At 46.0% G+C, this 17,263-nt stretch overlaps 1 protein-coding gene across 1 annotated transcript in view; it reads left to right on the top strand.

Moving 5' to 3' along the window:
• SHC4 (SHC adaptor protein 4) overlaps positions 1–17,263 on the top strand; it is a 109,523-nt gene that overhangs the window by 80,570 nt on the left and 11,690 nt on the right. The window contains exon 10 of the mRNA XM_088472799.1: positions 13,566–13,703. Coding sequence (XP_088328925.1) covers positions 13,566–13,703 — 138 coding nt within the window. The remainder of the gene's footprint in view (positions 1–13,565; positions 13,704–17,263) is intronic.

Raw genomic sequence — 17,263 nt, 5'->3', positions numbered from 1 at the left:
GTCAGGGCCGGTGCAAGGTTTCTCGGCACCCTAGGCAAAATTTCTGTCTACTCCCCCCCCCACAATACACACTTCTTAGCCCGTCACGTGAAAGTGTCTGAGAACTACAACCGCCATTTGCGGGTACATGTGGGTAGTATAGTTGGGGGACACAGGTAGGATATATATGGATACATACATATATTTATACACACACACACATTATATATACATATATATATATACACACACATATCATACTTGCCGACAATCAGCTCCAGCCTTCCGGGAGGGAGCTGATTGTCGGCTAACAGCAGGGGGCGGGGCTGGCCATTGTGGGCGGAGCTGGGGGCGGGGCCGGCCATTCTGGTTCACATTGGGGGCGGAATTGCACGATCGCGTCATCGTGGCTCCGCCCCCTCTTCACAATGCTGTTATTTTCGGCGTTGTGAAGCAGGGGGCGGGGCCACGATGACGTGATTCAGCGCGAATCGCGTCACCGGCCCCCCCGCTGCGGGGGTTTTTAGTTTTTTCAGGGGGGAGGCAGGGAGGGTCGTAGACTTCCGGGAGGCTTGCCTGCCTTTCCGGGGGGCCGGGAGCGGCACCCGAAAATCGGGAGGCTCCCGGCCAAATCGGGAGGGTAGGCAAGCCTGAGACATATACATACATATATTTAAACACACATATATACACACACATACATATATACATATGTATATATATATATATATATATATATATATATATATACACATACACACACATATATACACACATATATATATACATATATATACACACACACACATATATATATATATATATACACACAAACACATATATAGATATAAAACACATATACATATATACACACTTCTAGTGACATATGGCACTCCCTAGACTTCTATATTCCCCCAGCCTACTTTGCTCTGGGTGATGTCCCACTGTGTGTGTGGAGCCCCATGTTGGACAAATCTTTAGGCTGGACTGCCTGTAGTTTAAGGGTCAGCACGCAGTACTGGATAAGAGGAGGGCACAAGGTCCTTCAGCTGCAGAACATGTTGTGAAGCTGAGATGGTGGCGCGCTGACCGCTGTCAGATTGGAGGCGGAGCAGCAGTAGGCTCAGGCTGGCAGGTAACACAGTGCAGACTCAGAGACCCGCGGCTTTTACTGTGTGTCAGTGTGACTGTGGGGGGGCGGGTGTAGATGGGTGACGCCGCTGGGGTAAACACGTTTCACCAGGAGGGAGGAGAGGCAAGACCATGCCATCCCTCTCCAAAACAGCCTCTGCGAGCCGCCCCTCAGGTCCCGGCGCCCTTAGACAGCTGCCTAAAGCTGCCTAATGGAAGCGCCGGTCCTGAGTGTAGTTGTGTTTAATGGATAGTTTTGTATGAAGTACAGTATAGTGTTGTCAGGGGCTAGCTGGCAGCTTTCAGTCTGGGGAAAAAACACAATGGCCCCTGGCTTATCAATCATCAAACTGCAAGTAAAAAAGGGCATGACAAAATAATATGTGGTTAGTAAATTCCAGGTGCAATAGGTCATGATTTATCAAAAGTATGTATTTTTCTACAATTTAAAGCTGCAATTTACCTTTAAAAAATTGGCACTTTTTTTGTTTATGACTCTTGATCATTTGGTTATATCTGTATCGTAGCTCTTAGCTGCTCCCACTAGCCCTTATACGCCTTATAGACACCTTACATATGGAGCTATTTGCCCCACAATATCTGATGGCAGCCCTGAACACAGCCACTGATTCCTGACCCAGGTGTTATCAGCACACCTCAAATACCCTTTCTGGCGAGTTCAGCTGCCGGTATAAGGTACATACACGGATCTCCCCGCCGCTGATATTTGCTGCATGTACACCACAAGTAGCAGTCTTGGTATACCTTCAGTCGGTGATCTAGACTGCCGGCACCAGGCTTGTGCTGTTCTGATGGAAATCCTGCTGCAGCTTCACCGGCGCTCTCATACATCAAGAGTTGGTGAGTTATGCTGCATAATTATTGGGTAACATCAATGCAGCCATTTGATTCACACTGTATTTGGCAGTGACACCTGGATAACAGTGGTAAAACGGGATCGGTATCCCTTCATCTTTGTACGGGAGAAATCAGATTTGTCATGGGCCTTCGCCAGGAGGCTACACTCCTTTTACGGATGCGCTTGTTATGTCCCTATTTAAAAAATGGGACGGAGCAGTGGCAAACGCAGGATTTCCAGAGGGGGGTTTCCAAATGCTTGATTTTAGAACAATTGTGGCCAGTCCATAAAGAGGACATAATTACTGTAGCACTTAACGAGTCATAATATACATCATACGAAGTACAGTATAGTGTATGTAATAATTCTGACATGAACACACAGTATGCCATTATATGTAGGGCCATCCTACCTGAGCTGAATGTTTTTATTTTAGATGTGGGCACCATTCCAGATCATTTCAGCAAATTCGGGAGTCTGGAGGAGCAGCAAAAGAACCTAGCACTGCTCTGGAAATATATGTACACATTGGTCTCCTTATGCACTGCATAGTGTATTATTATATAGTATTAATAATTGACCCTATAGATGGTCTATATCAGTGCACCACTAACAATGCATGTTTTCCAGATCTCCTAGTTAGTGCACAAGTGTATTCATTACAGACTCACACATTTTAAAAGATCAACAGATGGTACTAGTTATTTAATTTGTGTAGTGGGGGAGGGGGGTTTCCAGACAACCGGAAAGCCCCCCTGCATTTGCCTATGAGGAGGGGGTGCGCCAATGCTTTCTGGCCCGGGGCACCAAAAAGTCTAGTTACGGCTGTAATCGTGACCACCTGTTCATGGATGTCATGGGCTCTATTTTATTGCAAGGCTCCATCTGATTGGCTGCGCCAGGGCATCGTCATATAAAGGGGGCGGTTCTAAACTAGCAGAGCACCACAGTGACCAGTGGAGTAAGAATAATATAGTGGGAAAGGACAGCAGCTGCCAAGTACTGGCTGCAGTGCCAGAATATAGTCTCCAGGGACCCCAACAGGGCCATAACTACTGCCTTGATTGTACCTATTCCAGGCACCTAAAGAGGGGCACAGATCCCAGTCCATGTTCTCACTCTGCTTGTGCCTCTGATGAAAATGTCAGGAGTGTTATTTATTATAGAAAAGGCTTGCAGCTTCATACTTACGTCCTTAAGAACATAATATGCAACTACAACAATTTTTATTTACAAGTTGATATTTGAATTTTGGAACACCCGAGTCTGGGGCCCCTACTTATCCATTTTCACTCCCCCTCCAATCACAAGCTGGCTATGCCACTGAAAACCCAGCAAGACTATTTTTAGTTTTGCAGCCCGCCCATTGGGCATTTCATCCCTTAGCTGACCTATGTGCCTTCCAAGCCCTGAGTATCCCCTCCCACTGTTAACGCCAAATGGACTTGGCCAACCTTGACAGGAGGCAACCTCTTTGCCACCCTTCTTTTTTCCCTCCATCCCTGCAATCCATGGTACAGAACCCCATCACTGCTTATATTTATTAGAACATTGGGACAGCCACATATTTTTGTTTTTCTTCAGGTTTGTTCCAATTTTTCCATTGGAAATCTCTTAAATTTGAGAACTTGTTTTCCCTCAACTTTGTAGCCAACAATTGGTGTTGATAGAGCCTTGCAATTGTTTTACTGACTTTGTCAACAAATATGTATGAGGAGATTTTTACAGTCCAAGCATGAATGCACTGGAATGGCTTTATGTTGTAAACATTTGGAAGCCCATTATTACATAGGCAAGACTAGTCACAATACAAGCAAATAAATATTATAATAGAAATAGATGTGTATAAGGCGCAGACTTAGAATTAAATATGCTAATTCTTCTCATAAAATCATCATATTTATTTCTAGGTGGATAAGCAATAAATAGTATGGTTTGACAGTAATACTTAAAATATTGGTGGTAAAATTAGTTAAAATTCCTGAGCATTATTGCACATCAGTGGATAAAAGACTGTTCCATAAGTACAGTACATGTATAAAAAAACAATCGATACAAATAATAAATATACAGTGAAAAATAATCTATAATTGGATATTTCACTCTCCTCAGAGGATATGTAACAATAGTCCGATTTATGTATCCATAGTCTGTATTAGAAAAATGCAAGATAGCAACTCCTTGGTTTTAAAGTCCCGGTGCGCACGTCGAGTTCCGGGGTTTGAAAGAAATCGTGGCCTGCCAGGGATTCCGGTTCAAAGTGAGTTTCAAGCCCGGCTAGTGGTGACAGAGTTCCGCTTTGTGTGGATCTCAGGGTGGTGTTGCTGCAGTATGTATGTGTGGTGTTTTCACTGTACATCTATTTATTATTTATGTTGATTGTTTTTATATACATGTACTACACTTCTTATGGAATAGTCTTTTATCCGCTGATGTGCATTAATGCTCAGGAATTTGAATTCATTTTACCACCAATATTTTAAGTATTACTGTCAAACCATACTATTTATTGCTTATCCACCTAGAAAAAAAATATGATGTTTTTATGAGAAGATTTAGCATAATTTACTCTAATTCTGAGCCTTATACACATATATTTCTATTGTTCATTTTCTTGGTGGCAAAAGAAAAGGCCACCGGTATCTGAGGCAGGAATAGGGTTACTATACACTAAGGACCCCATTAAATACAAGGGGGAATTCCTCATCGCTTAGCTTTTCATTTTTAGGAGCACTCAGGACCGCACATTCCCTTTTTATTAAGTAAATAAATATATCTTGTTCGGATAGTACCTGCTCAAAATTGCCAGGACTTTACTACATTACATCTGTTGGAATCAGTGTTCCTGAATCATCCTATAAAAAAAAAAAAAAAAAAATCTGCCCAGCACACCATAAAGGACAAGCAAAAATAGGATTTTGGAACTTACCGATAAATCCCTTTCTCCGATTCCACAGGGGACACTGGAGCCTCAATACAATGGGTATAGGAGTGGGTTAACCGGGAGCTGGCACCTTAAAAAAAAACCTAATAGTAGCTAGCTCCTCCCCCTCTATACCCCCCCCCCCCCCCCCCCAAGCCAGTCTGAAAATAACTGTGCCCGAGGAGAGCTGGAAGTAAGGAGAAGGAGACAGAAAAGCTACAATAACAACATCCATGTACTAACACATCATACACAGAAAGAAAAACGGTAACAGACCAATCAAACGACCTAATGCAACAACTGTAGCATCTTGCAGAAAAGAACAGCGCAGGGAGGGCGTCCAGTGTCCCCTGTGGAATCGGAGAAAGGGATTTATCGGTAAGTACCAAAATCCTATTTTCTCCTTCATCCACTAGGGGACACTGGAGTCTCAATACAATGGGGACGTCCCAGAGCTTACATCCCGGGTGGGAGAGCGCTGAGAACCCTGCAGTACTGCACGACCAAACTCAGAAGCGGAGGCCGCAAAAGTATCAAATCGATAAAACTTAAGGAAAGTATGCTTTCCCGACCAAGTAGCTGCTCTGCAAAGTTGGTTTAATGAAACCCCCCGAGCAGCCGCCCATGAAGGACCTACCCAGCGCGTTGAATGAGCAGTAATGGTACTAGATGGTTGTCTGGAAGCCACCACATAAGCCTGTCTGATAGCCAGGCGAATCCATCTTGAAATGGTTTGTTTGGACGCCGGCCAACCTGGACGGGCCAAATTAAACCTAATAAATAAAGCGTCAGATTTCCGGAGGGAAGCCGTCCGGTCCACGTAAATCTTAAGAGCACTGACTACATCCAATAACTTTGAATTTGGAGAATAGTCTTTGAAAACCGGGACCACTATTGGCTGATTTATATGAAAAGCAGTCACTACCTTGGGAAGAAAGGATTTCTGCGTGCGTAACTCCGCCCTATCCTCATGAAAAATAAGGAAGGGGGGACGACAGGATAAGGCACTGAGTTCCGACACTCGCCTTGCTGAGGCGAGCGCCAACAGCAGAACCACCTTCCAGGTTAAATACTTCATTTCTACCCTGTGTAAAGGCTCAAAGGTTTCAGACTGAAGGAACGTTAAAACTAAATCCAAACCCCAAGGTGCAGTGGGCGGTACGAAAGGAGGTTGAATTCTGATGACTCCCTGTAAAAAGGTCTGAACATCTGGAAGCAAGGCCAATTTCCTCTGAAAGAAAATTGACAATGCAGATATCTGTACCTTTAAGGAACCTAGACGAAGGTCCATTGTTAGACCGTCCTGAAGAAAAAAGAGGAGACGTGATGTCCTAAAAACTTCTGGAGGGTAATTACGTCTCTCGCACCAAACAACATAAGCCTTCCATATGCGATAGTAATGCTGAGAGGTGACATCCTTCCTGGCCCGCAGCATAGTGGGAATCACGCTGGACGGGATCCCCTTGCTTCTGAGGATGGCCCTTTCAGTAGCCAAGCCATTAAACGAAGCCGCCGTAAGTTCTGATAAATGAACGGCCCCTGCAGAAGAAGATCCTCCTGATGGGGTAGGGGCCAAGGTTCGTCTATTAAGATTTTGTATTTGCGAGTACCACGCTTGCCTGGGCCAATCTGGTGTTACTAGTAGTACCTTGACTCTTTCTCGCTTGATTCTCTGGAGCAAGCGTGGAATGAGAGGAAACGGAGGGAAGACGTAGATGTAATGGAAGCGCCACAGAGCTGACAGTGTGTCCACCGGCGCAGCTTGAAGATCCTTTGTCCTGGAGTAGAAGACTGGTAACTGGTGATTTACTCTTGACGCCATGAGATCGGCTTGCGGACAGCCCCACCTCAGAGTCAGTTGATGGAACACCTAAGGATTCAGGGACCATTCCCCCGGATGGATGTTCTGCCGACTGAAATAGTCTGCCTCCCAGTTCTCTACTCCCGGTATGAATATTGCAGAAATTGCTACTGCAAATTCCTCTGCCCATATCAAAATCCTGCTTACCTCCCTCATAGCGGCTCTGCTTTTTGTGCCGCCTTGTTTGTTTATATAGGCCACCGCCGTGGCATTGTCTGACTGAACTCGGATCGCCTGACCCCTCAATTTGCGGCGCCAAAAGAACCCTCTGATGTAGAAACAGGTGGGACCCTGAACACTGGGAAAGATCTAACTGAAAGGTTCGGGCGTGAAATCTTGCGTATTGTATCGCCTCGAAAGCTGCTACCATTTTCCCGAGAAGACGGATACAGAGATGTACAGACACCCAGTGATGCTGTAAAACCATGCGCACCAGGTGCTGAATGGGGGCAATCTTGTTCTGGGGCAAAAATACTTTTTGTTCCCTTGTGTCTACTATCATTCCCAGAAAAGCAGGCGTTGGGTGGGGATCAGGGAGGATTTCTTGAAATTTAGGATCCATCCATGTTGTAAGAGAACACTCTGCGTTAGATGAATGTCCTTTAACAGGCGATCCCGTGACGAGGCCTTTATCAAGAGATTGTCCTAATACGGAACAATGATGACAATACCCTGACGATGCAGCAGGGCCATCATTTCTGCCATAATCTTTGTAAACACCCTTGGTGCTGATGAAAGACCGAAAGGCAGGGCCTGAAATTGAAAATGCGAGTCTAGTATTGCAAAACGAAGAAAAACCTGATGAGGGGGCCATATCAGTATATGGAGATAAGCATCCTTTATGTCGAGGGACACTAAAAACTCGTCTTTCTCGAGACTCGCAATCATGGATTGGAGAGATTCCATTTTGAATCTGAAGACTCGCAGATAAGGGTTTAATTCCTTGAGATTGAGGATGGGCCTCATGGAGCCGTCCGGCTTGGGCACAACGAACAAACTGGAATAAAACCCTTGACATTTGTGGTGGGATGGAACCTTCACTATTACCTGAGACAATAACAGTTTTTCTATTGCCTCCTGGATAGCTACACGTTTTTCCGTAACCTGAGGTAAACCTGTCTTGAAAAAACGAGAGGGAGGCTGTATTCTGAAATCCAGCTTTAGTCCCTGAACAATGACATCCCGAACCCAGGCGTCCTGACAAGACTGTTTCCAAATGTCCTTGAAACGTAGGAGCCGAGCCCCTACTCTGGGGTCCCCCAAATTAGAAGGGAGAACGTCATGCGGTAGGCTTTGCAGCTGCTTTATCCTGCAGTGAGCTGGAGGCAGTTGAAGACAATGCTCTACCCCGGCCTCTGGTACCCCTGGAGAACGCTGGGCCTCCTCTGGCATGCCATCTAAATTTCCCAGGGGCACGAAAGGACGGACCTGCCGAGGGTCTTTTGGTAGGAGGGGTAGCAGATGGTAAATAAGTGGACTTTCCACCTGTAGCTTGTGAGATCCACTTATCTAATTATTTAATTCTGAGCCGAAAAGAACCTCCCCCGTAAAAGGAAGAGCCTCGACTGCTCTCTTAGACTATGCGTCTGCTTGCCACTGACACAACCGCAGAGCCCTTCTAGCTGACACAGCCAATGCTGAAGATCTGGCGGATAGACTGCAAATGTCCTTTGACGCTTCCCCCAGGAATGCAGCTGATTCTGCAATCTGCTCAGCTAACTGAATGAGGTCATCGGGCTGTGCACCAGACCTAATCCCTTCCGCTAGCTGCAAAGCCCAATTCTCAATGGCTTTGTTCACCCAACAGCAGACTTGAGCAGGACGCATCAAAACCCCTGCTACAGTGTATAGAGATTTTAATGTCTGTTCCAGCTTCCTGTCCGAGGTCTCTTTTAAAGCAACAGCACCCGGCACTGGAAGTACTGTCTTTTTAGAAAGACGGGCTACTGATGGGTCTACCGCAGGAGGAGTTTCACACAATCTCCTACTGTCCTGCGGAAAGGGGTAATAAGAGAGATATTTCTTGTTCATTTGAAATCTCTTATCTGGGTGTTTCCATGCAATAGAGAGAATATCATCCAGCTCCTCCGATGCTGGAAAGGTAATGGACTGCTTAACCCTTTTACCAAAAATAGACGGTTTTGCAGTTACCTCTACCTCCTCCACATGTAACACCTGTCATACTGCTGTAATCAAGGCCTCTACCCCTTGTGATGCAGGTTCAATTTCCTCAGTAATCTGAACCTCCTCCTCCTGCATTTCCTCCTCCTCTTGGTCCTGAACATCCTCTTCGTCTGATTCATCCCAATGGTAGGGGATTATGAATCAACCTTTTACTAAGGACCTGAGTAGATGCAGAGGGAGTCTGGGACATTGCCTTTGTAAGATCCTCTACCGATCTTGCTAGAGATTGGGCCCAATCTGGTTCAGCTGCTGTCTGATTCAGCCTCTCCCTGTCTCTGCGAGCTGCTTCCAACTCAGATGACAGGTTGGATATAACTGATGTTAATTGATCCGACCACATAGGCTGGCTCACATTAACAAGAGTCCTGAGGCTGAGACATGCAATTATCACACAGTAAGAAAGCATTAGGCTGTCCCTGTGTGAATTTTTCCCCAGAAGTCTTGCAGGAAAAGGCCTTTTGGGCTGCCTTAGACCCCTTGGTAGACATTACTGTTACCACACACAGAGACAGAAAAAACAAAATAAAACGACAGTAGTAATCACAATCGCACTTATGACTGACTGAGAAGGGGCACAGAGGGGGATAAGCAATGCACTGTACAGCGCTAGCTGAATAACGCTGCAACAATAATAGCAAGGGCTGATAACTGAGTACTAGCCTGACTCCAGACACAGCCTGCTCCTTCACTTAGTAGTGCTCCAAAATGGCCCCAGTGTTCTTTAGAAGCGCTGAGGCTGATGGGAGGCAGAAGCAGAAGTAAAAACTTAGGCTCCGCCCCCCCGCTATGGCGCCTTCCGCGCGAGCGGCAACTGTAAAATGCCCACCTATTATAAAGTCCTGGCTCCTCTGCTAACCAGGGAGCCAGGTGACACTAACCTTGACCCTGCCTATGCTGCCGGTGGCGGGCATGTGCTGTGGGAACCCGCTACGAGCACTGCAACCAACGCGTATCAGGAGACCTCAGCGCAAACCTTTGTGCAGCAGCGGTGAGGTCTCCCCCGGCAGCATCCATCGGTGTAGACAGGCAGGGGCAGTGGGCTCTGTCCATCCTCCTGCTGATTGGAGGTCATTCTTTCTATTAAAATAAGTCCCAAACGGGAGATCAACGTCCAGCTCCCAGGGCACACTTTTTTAGACTGGCTTGGGGGGGGGAGGGGGAGGGGGGTATAGAGGGGGAGGAGCTAGCTACTGTTAGTTTTTTTTTTTAAGGTGCCAGCTCCCGGTTAACCCACTCCTATACCCATTGTATTGAGACTCCAGTGTCCCCTAGTGGATGAAGGAGAAATACTAGTAATGCAGAGTACATACGGTACATTTGCAAACATATGGTAAGTCACCAGCCATGGCAAGGAGTCTCTGCTCTGGTGGTCCTATACTACATAATAGCACCTACATCTATGTATTTCTAAAGTGGGGGCCAACTCGCCTGGAGGCACTCCAAGATCCTCCAATATGGCACTAAAAGGATCAGCATACCCTCCAACTACTGATCCCATTCATGCCTCTCAATCATACGAACAGTCATACACAGAATGGTAGTTGCTCAGATAAATGTATTGGTCCATCAAAGGTGCATCTAAGGAAGATTTACCTTACATGCACCTGTGATGGACCAATAAATTGATTTGAGGGTATGCTGATCATTATAGTGCCATATTGGAGGATATTGGGGTGCCTCCATGTGAGTTGGCTGACAATTTAGAGATACATGTAAATCTCTCTTACATACACCTGTGATGGACAAATAAATTGATTTGAGCAACTACCTATCTGTGTATTCCCAATTGATCCTCAAGCAATAGAATTGTGGTGAAGCTTTTTATGAATACCATGTTTTGTTTTACTATAGGGGCTTATTTATTACACTGTGAAACAGTGAAAATGTTTCCGAATAGTTACTTCTAATTGAATATGACATTTAAAACTCTGTTAGCTCTTGGTTTCGAGATATGGCCCATTTATGATGTAGAGGTATTTTGTGTAATACTAGGGAATTTTGGTGTCTAGAAAATATATAAACCTGAATACAGGAATCCTGAGTCATTGTACAGTAGGCCATATTTTGACCATCACAGTCCTCTGGTTGATCGAAGCAAAATTCTCCTGCCACCTTTACACATCAAACTCGGACTTATGAAGAACTTTGTAAAGGGGATGAACAAAGATGGAGAAGCTTTCAATTACCTAAGAGGAAACTTTCCACTTCTGAGTGATTCCAAAGTTAACGAAGGAATCTTTGTTGGTCCACAAATTTGTCAACTTCTTAAGGATGAAAACTTTGGCCCTCATTCAGAGCCGTACGCTCTGAGCAGAGCGCACGCTCTGAATGAGGGCCGCCCTCCATAATTATGGAGCGTCCTCCTGGACGCTCGTATAGCTGTGGGTCACCACCCACAGCCTATATGAGCGTGCAGTTTGATGGCCGCGATGGTCTTGACCATCGCGACCATCGCCACTGCGAGCCGGAGCCTGCGGTTGAGGTTTTCAACCGCAAGGCCTGGAGTGATTTTGGCTCTATCAGAGCCAAAATCACTCCCACTGACATCACTAGTGATGTCAGTGGGCCGGCTTCTGACGGTAGGCGTTCCCTTGGGAACGCCCCCGTCAGGGAGGCACGCCCACCAAAGGGGGCGTGCTGTCAAACAACATCGACAGCACGCCCCCTTTGATCAGACACAATGAGCGAAGGAAAGTCCTTCGCTCGTCGCGTCTGGCGCATGCGCACGACGGAGCTCCCGCCGTCATGCGCATGCGCAGTGCACAACATCGACCCACTTGCGAGCGGACAGCCGCTCGCGAGTGGGTCTGTATCAGGCCCTTTGTCCGAGTCCTCCAGGTTAATGAGAAAGCGGTTTGGAAAACCTTTAAAGGTGCTGTACATGGCTTCTTGGGTAACAGGAGAGATAGAAACTATGTTGAGATTGTGAACAATTTTCTAGAAAAGTATCATGAATTAGGCTGCAACATGTCACTCAGCACGGTGAGCGATTCCACCAAAACATGTCAGCAATGGAACGAGGATATCAGGGCAGGTAGAACACTTCTATGCTTGTTGGACAGTGACAAGAGATGCCCCAGAAGAGTAATATAAGCGACAAGCAAAGAGAAAGCGCTCTCATGAATAGGCAAATATTTGAGATAATAAGCAGTTGCTGTATGTTGTTTCATTTTGTGTTCTTATTTGTGATTGGTTGAATTCAGGGCAGTTTCTAGACAATCTGGCTCCCAGTGCAAACAGTCAAAATGCCCCCCCACCCCCTCCCTTCCCATCACGGTTATCTTCAAGATCAATAACATTATTGCGTGTGCCAAAATAGGTGCGTAGCCTCACAGCAAGGGACGTGGCCTTGCAGGAAACCTTCTACTTGTGCGGATATTTGAATTGATTTCCCTAATGGGGGTTGGTCTGTTGAGGGGGTGGGGTCTGTGGAGGAGGGTAAGATACTCAACAGCCCGTGTATCCCTCAGCCCCATTCCCCAGCCCCAATGTGTCTATCAGCCCTATTCCCCAACCCTAGTGTGTCAGCCTCATTCCCCAGCTCCAGTGTGTCTCTCAGCCCCATTACCTGGTCTCAGTGTCTCTCAGCCCCATTTCGCTGCCCCACAGTCTCTCTGCCCCATTCACTAGCCCCAATGTGTCTCTCACCCCCACTCCCCAGCCTGTCTCTCAGCCCCATTCCCCAGCCCCTGTGTGTCTCTCCCCCAACACTTACCGGCTGCTCCTCTTCTGTGTTTGGCTGCCCACTACTTGGCCGATGTGACCATGCAGGCTGCTTGGCCGATGTGACCATGCAGGCTGCTTGTTGTTGCAGCATGCACGGAGAAGGAAGATGATTCCCTGAACCTGGAGGCGAGCCGCAGATGGGATGGACGTGGAGCCATCAGTGGTGACTTCCAAGCTAGATTTAGGCACCCCCCAGGAAGGGTTAGGCTACAGGGAGGGAGGGTTAGGGTTAAGCAAAACTAAAGGAGGGGAGGGGTTAGGGGGGGAGGGGTAGGGATAGAATACTTACCACCCCTGTCGGGATCTTCAGTTATTTGGATGCCGCTGTCGGGATTTGAACAGGCAGCAATTGAGCAGCCGGTATTTCATACCGATTCCCTTTGCATTGCAACATGGTCTGTCCAGGTACATAATTACTTGCTCTATCTTAATGTGCCCATACATCAAGTGGGCAATCCGCCGATTCTTCAATCGGACCGGAACTGCCAATCCGCAGGTCGGAAACACTGACTGGCGGCCATCGATGATCCAAATCGGGGAAATTCAACAAGTTCAAAATCCTTGATTTGCTAATCACAACATATTGTGTTTGTAATCGGCAAATCAGTGGAATCCAATATGTTGGATTTCACCGATACCCCGACGTCCGGGGATTGGGAAATTGCGGCAATTTGTCGCTAGTGTATGATGGCCTTTACTCTTTTCCCAAATCTGAATCAGACCTTTTATTACTATTATTGATGCTGTTGACTTGTAAGGTGCAATAACTATAACAGTATATTTGAAATAATAGTTCTGTGATTGGGTTTCACACAAAGACCTTGAAATTAATTAGTGTTTACATGATTGAAAATGATCAATGAGAATTAAAACTCCTAACGCAAATCTTATGTCTTTTTCAGGTCTCCCGAGTAAGAATGTACAAGATATGCTGCCTGTTACACATGATTTATTGGATGATCCCTGTTATATAAACACTGTACCAAAAGAAGACAGTCAAGATAAATGTCAGATTTCCAGGAAAACCTATGTCAAATCAAGTATGAAAATTCATATTTTTTTCCCATTTTTACATTATTACACTTCATTCACTTAGGGGTCTATTCATGTACATTGGTGACAGTGAACGATTTTCTAACACTTCTTATCGTTCATTTCAGCTATGGTATGGCTGCCTTTTGTAGCAATTTATGTACAACTATCTGTCTTGCAAACTTTCAGTTTATTGGACAGCTATCTTCTATACGTTATGCTTTTCGTAATCCTAAGTGTTGCTTCGCTGATCTTCAGTTGTTATGCGCATGCACCGCCAGTACGGTCCACCGGGGAAGCAGGGAGGAGATCATGCAGGCAGAGCGGTGGTGGTGGTGATAGAGCGAGCCAGGGCAGTGGGGGTCTGAAGGACAGAGCGGAAGTGGAGGCAGAGAGAGACAGCCGTGGGAGAGTAGGGGTAGCGGGCGCAGCAGGCAGTCAGTACTGTTGCATATGCATATGTCGGGTCACCTTACTAATGGAGGTGGAGTAGGGCAGAACAAGGATACTGGGGCAGCAGCAGGCATTCAGGAGGAGGTGACCCAACATATGCATATACCCTGGGCTCCTCTAATTGGCTGCTGTCCCAGAAGGGGGCGGAGCCATCACATAGGAGTGCCTGAAGGATTGGGAAGTATTCCAGTTCCTTGTCCTTAACATAAGAACATATAGATTACGTCGTCCACAGACAGCAAATCTGTAACAGCAAAAGAAATGAAAAACAAAGCTAAAGTATGGTAATGTGATACTTAAAGAAATCAGGCGCCGCAGGAGAAAGAATAACTTTCTCCACGTTAAACCTCTATGAATAGACGAGGGCAGTGAAAAGCCCTATTTTCAGCTAAACAGGGCTTTTTAGTGCTACATGAATAGACCCCTAAATGACATTATTATTTTTATTATCATCATCATTATTGTGTTATGTTGTTGGAATAGCTAAATATATCTGTACAATTTCTAACGTGCAAAAGACGTTCCTGGGAATGCAAAATGCAGTGTTCTGAATGGGTCACTCTGACACCATCCTACAGCTGTACATAGCTAAAGCTGGGTACTACTGGCGTTATGTCAGTGACACCGCATGCCAAATGCATTCCACTGACCCTATTGCATTCCCTTGCAGGGTACGCAAGGAAATATTAGCAGTCAAATTAATTTATTAATATAATTTTATAGATACTGTAACAGGACTGGATTAGGGGTCCCTCTTCTGGGGTAGATGGACTCCCTCTTCACACACACACAGCAGCCGGAAAATAGTACACCAGTCTGGGTCTCGTGCTAGCTGGTCGGCACCAGTCTTTATTGTGCCAAGTAAAAGGAAAATAAAATATAAAAGTAAACACTAGCCTGTCTGGGCGCTAACTAAACAAGAGGTTCCCTCTCTAAAGAAACAATGGGGCCTACTGCCTCCACCATCAACACAAGTGCATGCACAGACCTTACAGGTAGTTTCACCAAGTGTCTCTGAGCCAGCCAGCCTGCTTGCTCTCCCATGTATCAGACACTCCCTTACAATTAGACACAGCCTATATCAGCAAGTTTCAATGAGCCTACTAACAGGCCAAAAACCAAAACCTGGAGTGGGTTGTGGATGGAGCCCACCCTCTCCTCACATTCACACCCCCAGGTCCCAAACCGGATTTTCCAAAAGCCGAAACTCAAATCTGCTTCAGTGCAGACTTTCTCCTGGGGGCTTTTTTAGAACACATAGGTAAAAAACCTAGGGCAAATGTATCTACCACTAACCACTTTACAAGTGATCCTATCACATATCCCCCCCTTTGTTTTGACCTGTGGGGCGGAACAGCTGAAGCCCCCAAGCAGTGTACGCGTGACAACGCGTCTGCATTGGCCAGCTGGCTTCCTGGCCTGTGCTCTACTGAAAACTTAAAGGTTTGTAGCGCCAAGAACCACCTCGTTATTCTTGCATTACTGTCCTTGTTTTCGGACATCCATTTCAGAGGGGCATGGTCAGTAATCAGTTTGAACTTTCTTCCCACCAAATAGTACCTGAGAGTTTCTAACGCCAAAGCTTCCTTTTCCACTGTGGCATAGTTTCTCTCATGGGTATTGAATTTCCTGCTCAGGTAAAAAATAGGGTGTTCCTCACCCTCTCTGCTTTGGGACAGGACGGCTCTGATGCCTACACCGGACGCATCGGTTTGTACCACAAACTCTTTGTCAAAATCAGGGGTTACCAGAACAGGTTGGGTACATAAGGCTATTTTTAATTCTTAGAAAGCTTTCTCCGCTTCCACCATGGTTTTTTGTTTGCCCTTGGTAAGGTCAGTAAGTGGGACTGCAATGGTGGCAAACTGGGTATGAACCTCCTATAGTATCCAGTGATCCCTAAGAAGGCTCTCACCTGCTTCTTATTGAGCGGTTGTGGCCAGTTCTGTATTGCCTGAATCTTATTGAGCTGTGGTTTTATCAAACCTCTGCCAATGGTGTACCCCAGATATTTTACTTCCTCCATCCCTAGACAACACTTTTTCGGGTTGGCCATCAGACCTGCCTTAAGGATGGAGTCTAACACTGCTTGTACTCTGGGTAAGTGAGACTGCCAATCAGGACTATGTATGACCACATCATCCAGAAAAGCCGCAGCATATCGTCTATGGGGTCTTAGAATCCTATCCATCATTCTTTGGAAGGTAGCAGGCGCCCCCTGTAGCCCAAAGGGTAACATCTTATAATGAAACAACCCTTCTGACGCAGAAAAAGCTGTTTTTTCTTTGGTGTTTTCGGTTAATGGCACTTGCCAATACCCTTTGGTTAGGTCCAGAGTGGTTAATTACCTTGCTGTCCCCAGCTTTTCAATTAGTTCATCCACCCTTGGCATCGGGTAGGCATCAAATTTTGAAACACTGTTCAGCTTTCAGAAGTCATTACAAAAACGCACACTCCCATCGGGCTTTGGAATCAACACAATGGGACTGGACCACTCACTCTGTGATTCTTCAATTACCCCCAACTCTAACATTTTTTTACTTTCCTTTGACACAGATTCCCTTTGGGCTTCAGGCAACCTATAGGGCTTTAGGTTAACCTTAACCCACGGGTCAGTGACTATGTCATGTTTGATGACCGTGGTTTTTCCTGGTAGGTCAGAAAACAGTACCCTATTTCGGATCAAAAATTCCTTGACCTCCTGCTGTTGACTGGCTGACAAGGTTTTTGCCGCGGTCACTTCGGGTACCAGGTTTTACTGGAGGGGCTTGGATGGCTGACAGTGCCGCTCTATCCTTCCAGGGTTTTATCAGGTTCACATGATATATCTGTTCGGGTTTTCTTTTCCCCGGCTGGTATACTTTATAGTTGACCTGTTCCACTTTTTCTAAGATCTCAAAGGGCCCTTGCCACTTAGCCAACAGCTAACTTTCTACCGTGGGAACCAACACTCTGTCCCCAGGAGCAAAGTTTCTTAACTGTGTGCATTGCGGTTATATACCCTCTGCTGTGCTAGTTGGGCCTGTTCCAAGTGCTCCTTAACTATCGGCACTACAGCCGCAATTCTCTCTTGCATCTGGGAAACATGTTCAATCACTGTTTTATAAGGACTGGA

The sequence above is a fragment of the Taudactylus pleione genome, unplaced genomic scaffold, assembly GCF_031769625.1.
Source record: "Taudactylus pleione unplaced genomic scaffold, aTauple2 ptg000129l, whole genome shotgun sequence".
NCBI lineage: Eukaryota > Metazoa > Chordata > Amphibia > Anura > Myobatrachidae > Taudactylus > Taudactylus pleione.
Note: the sequence above shows the minus strand (reverse complement) of the source record. Positions and strands in the feature narration are given on the sequence as shown.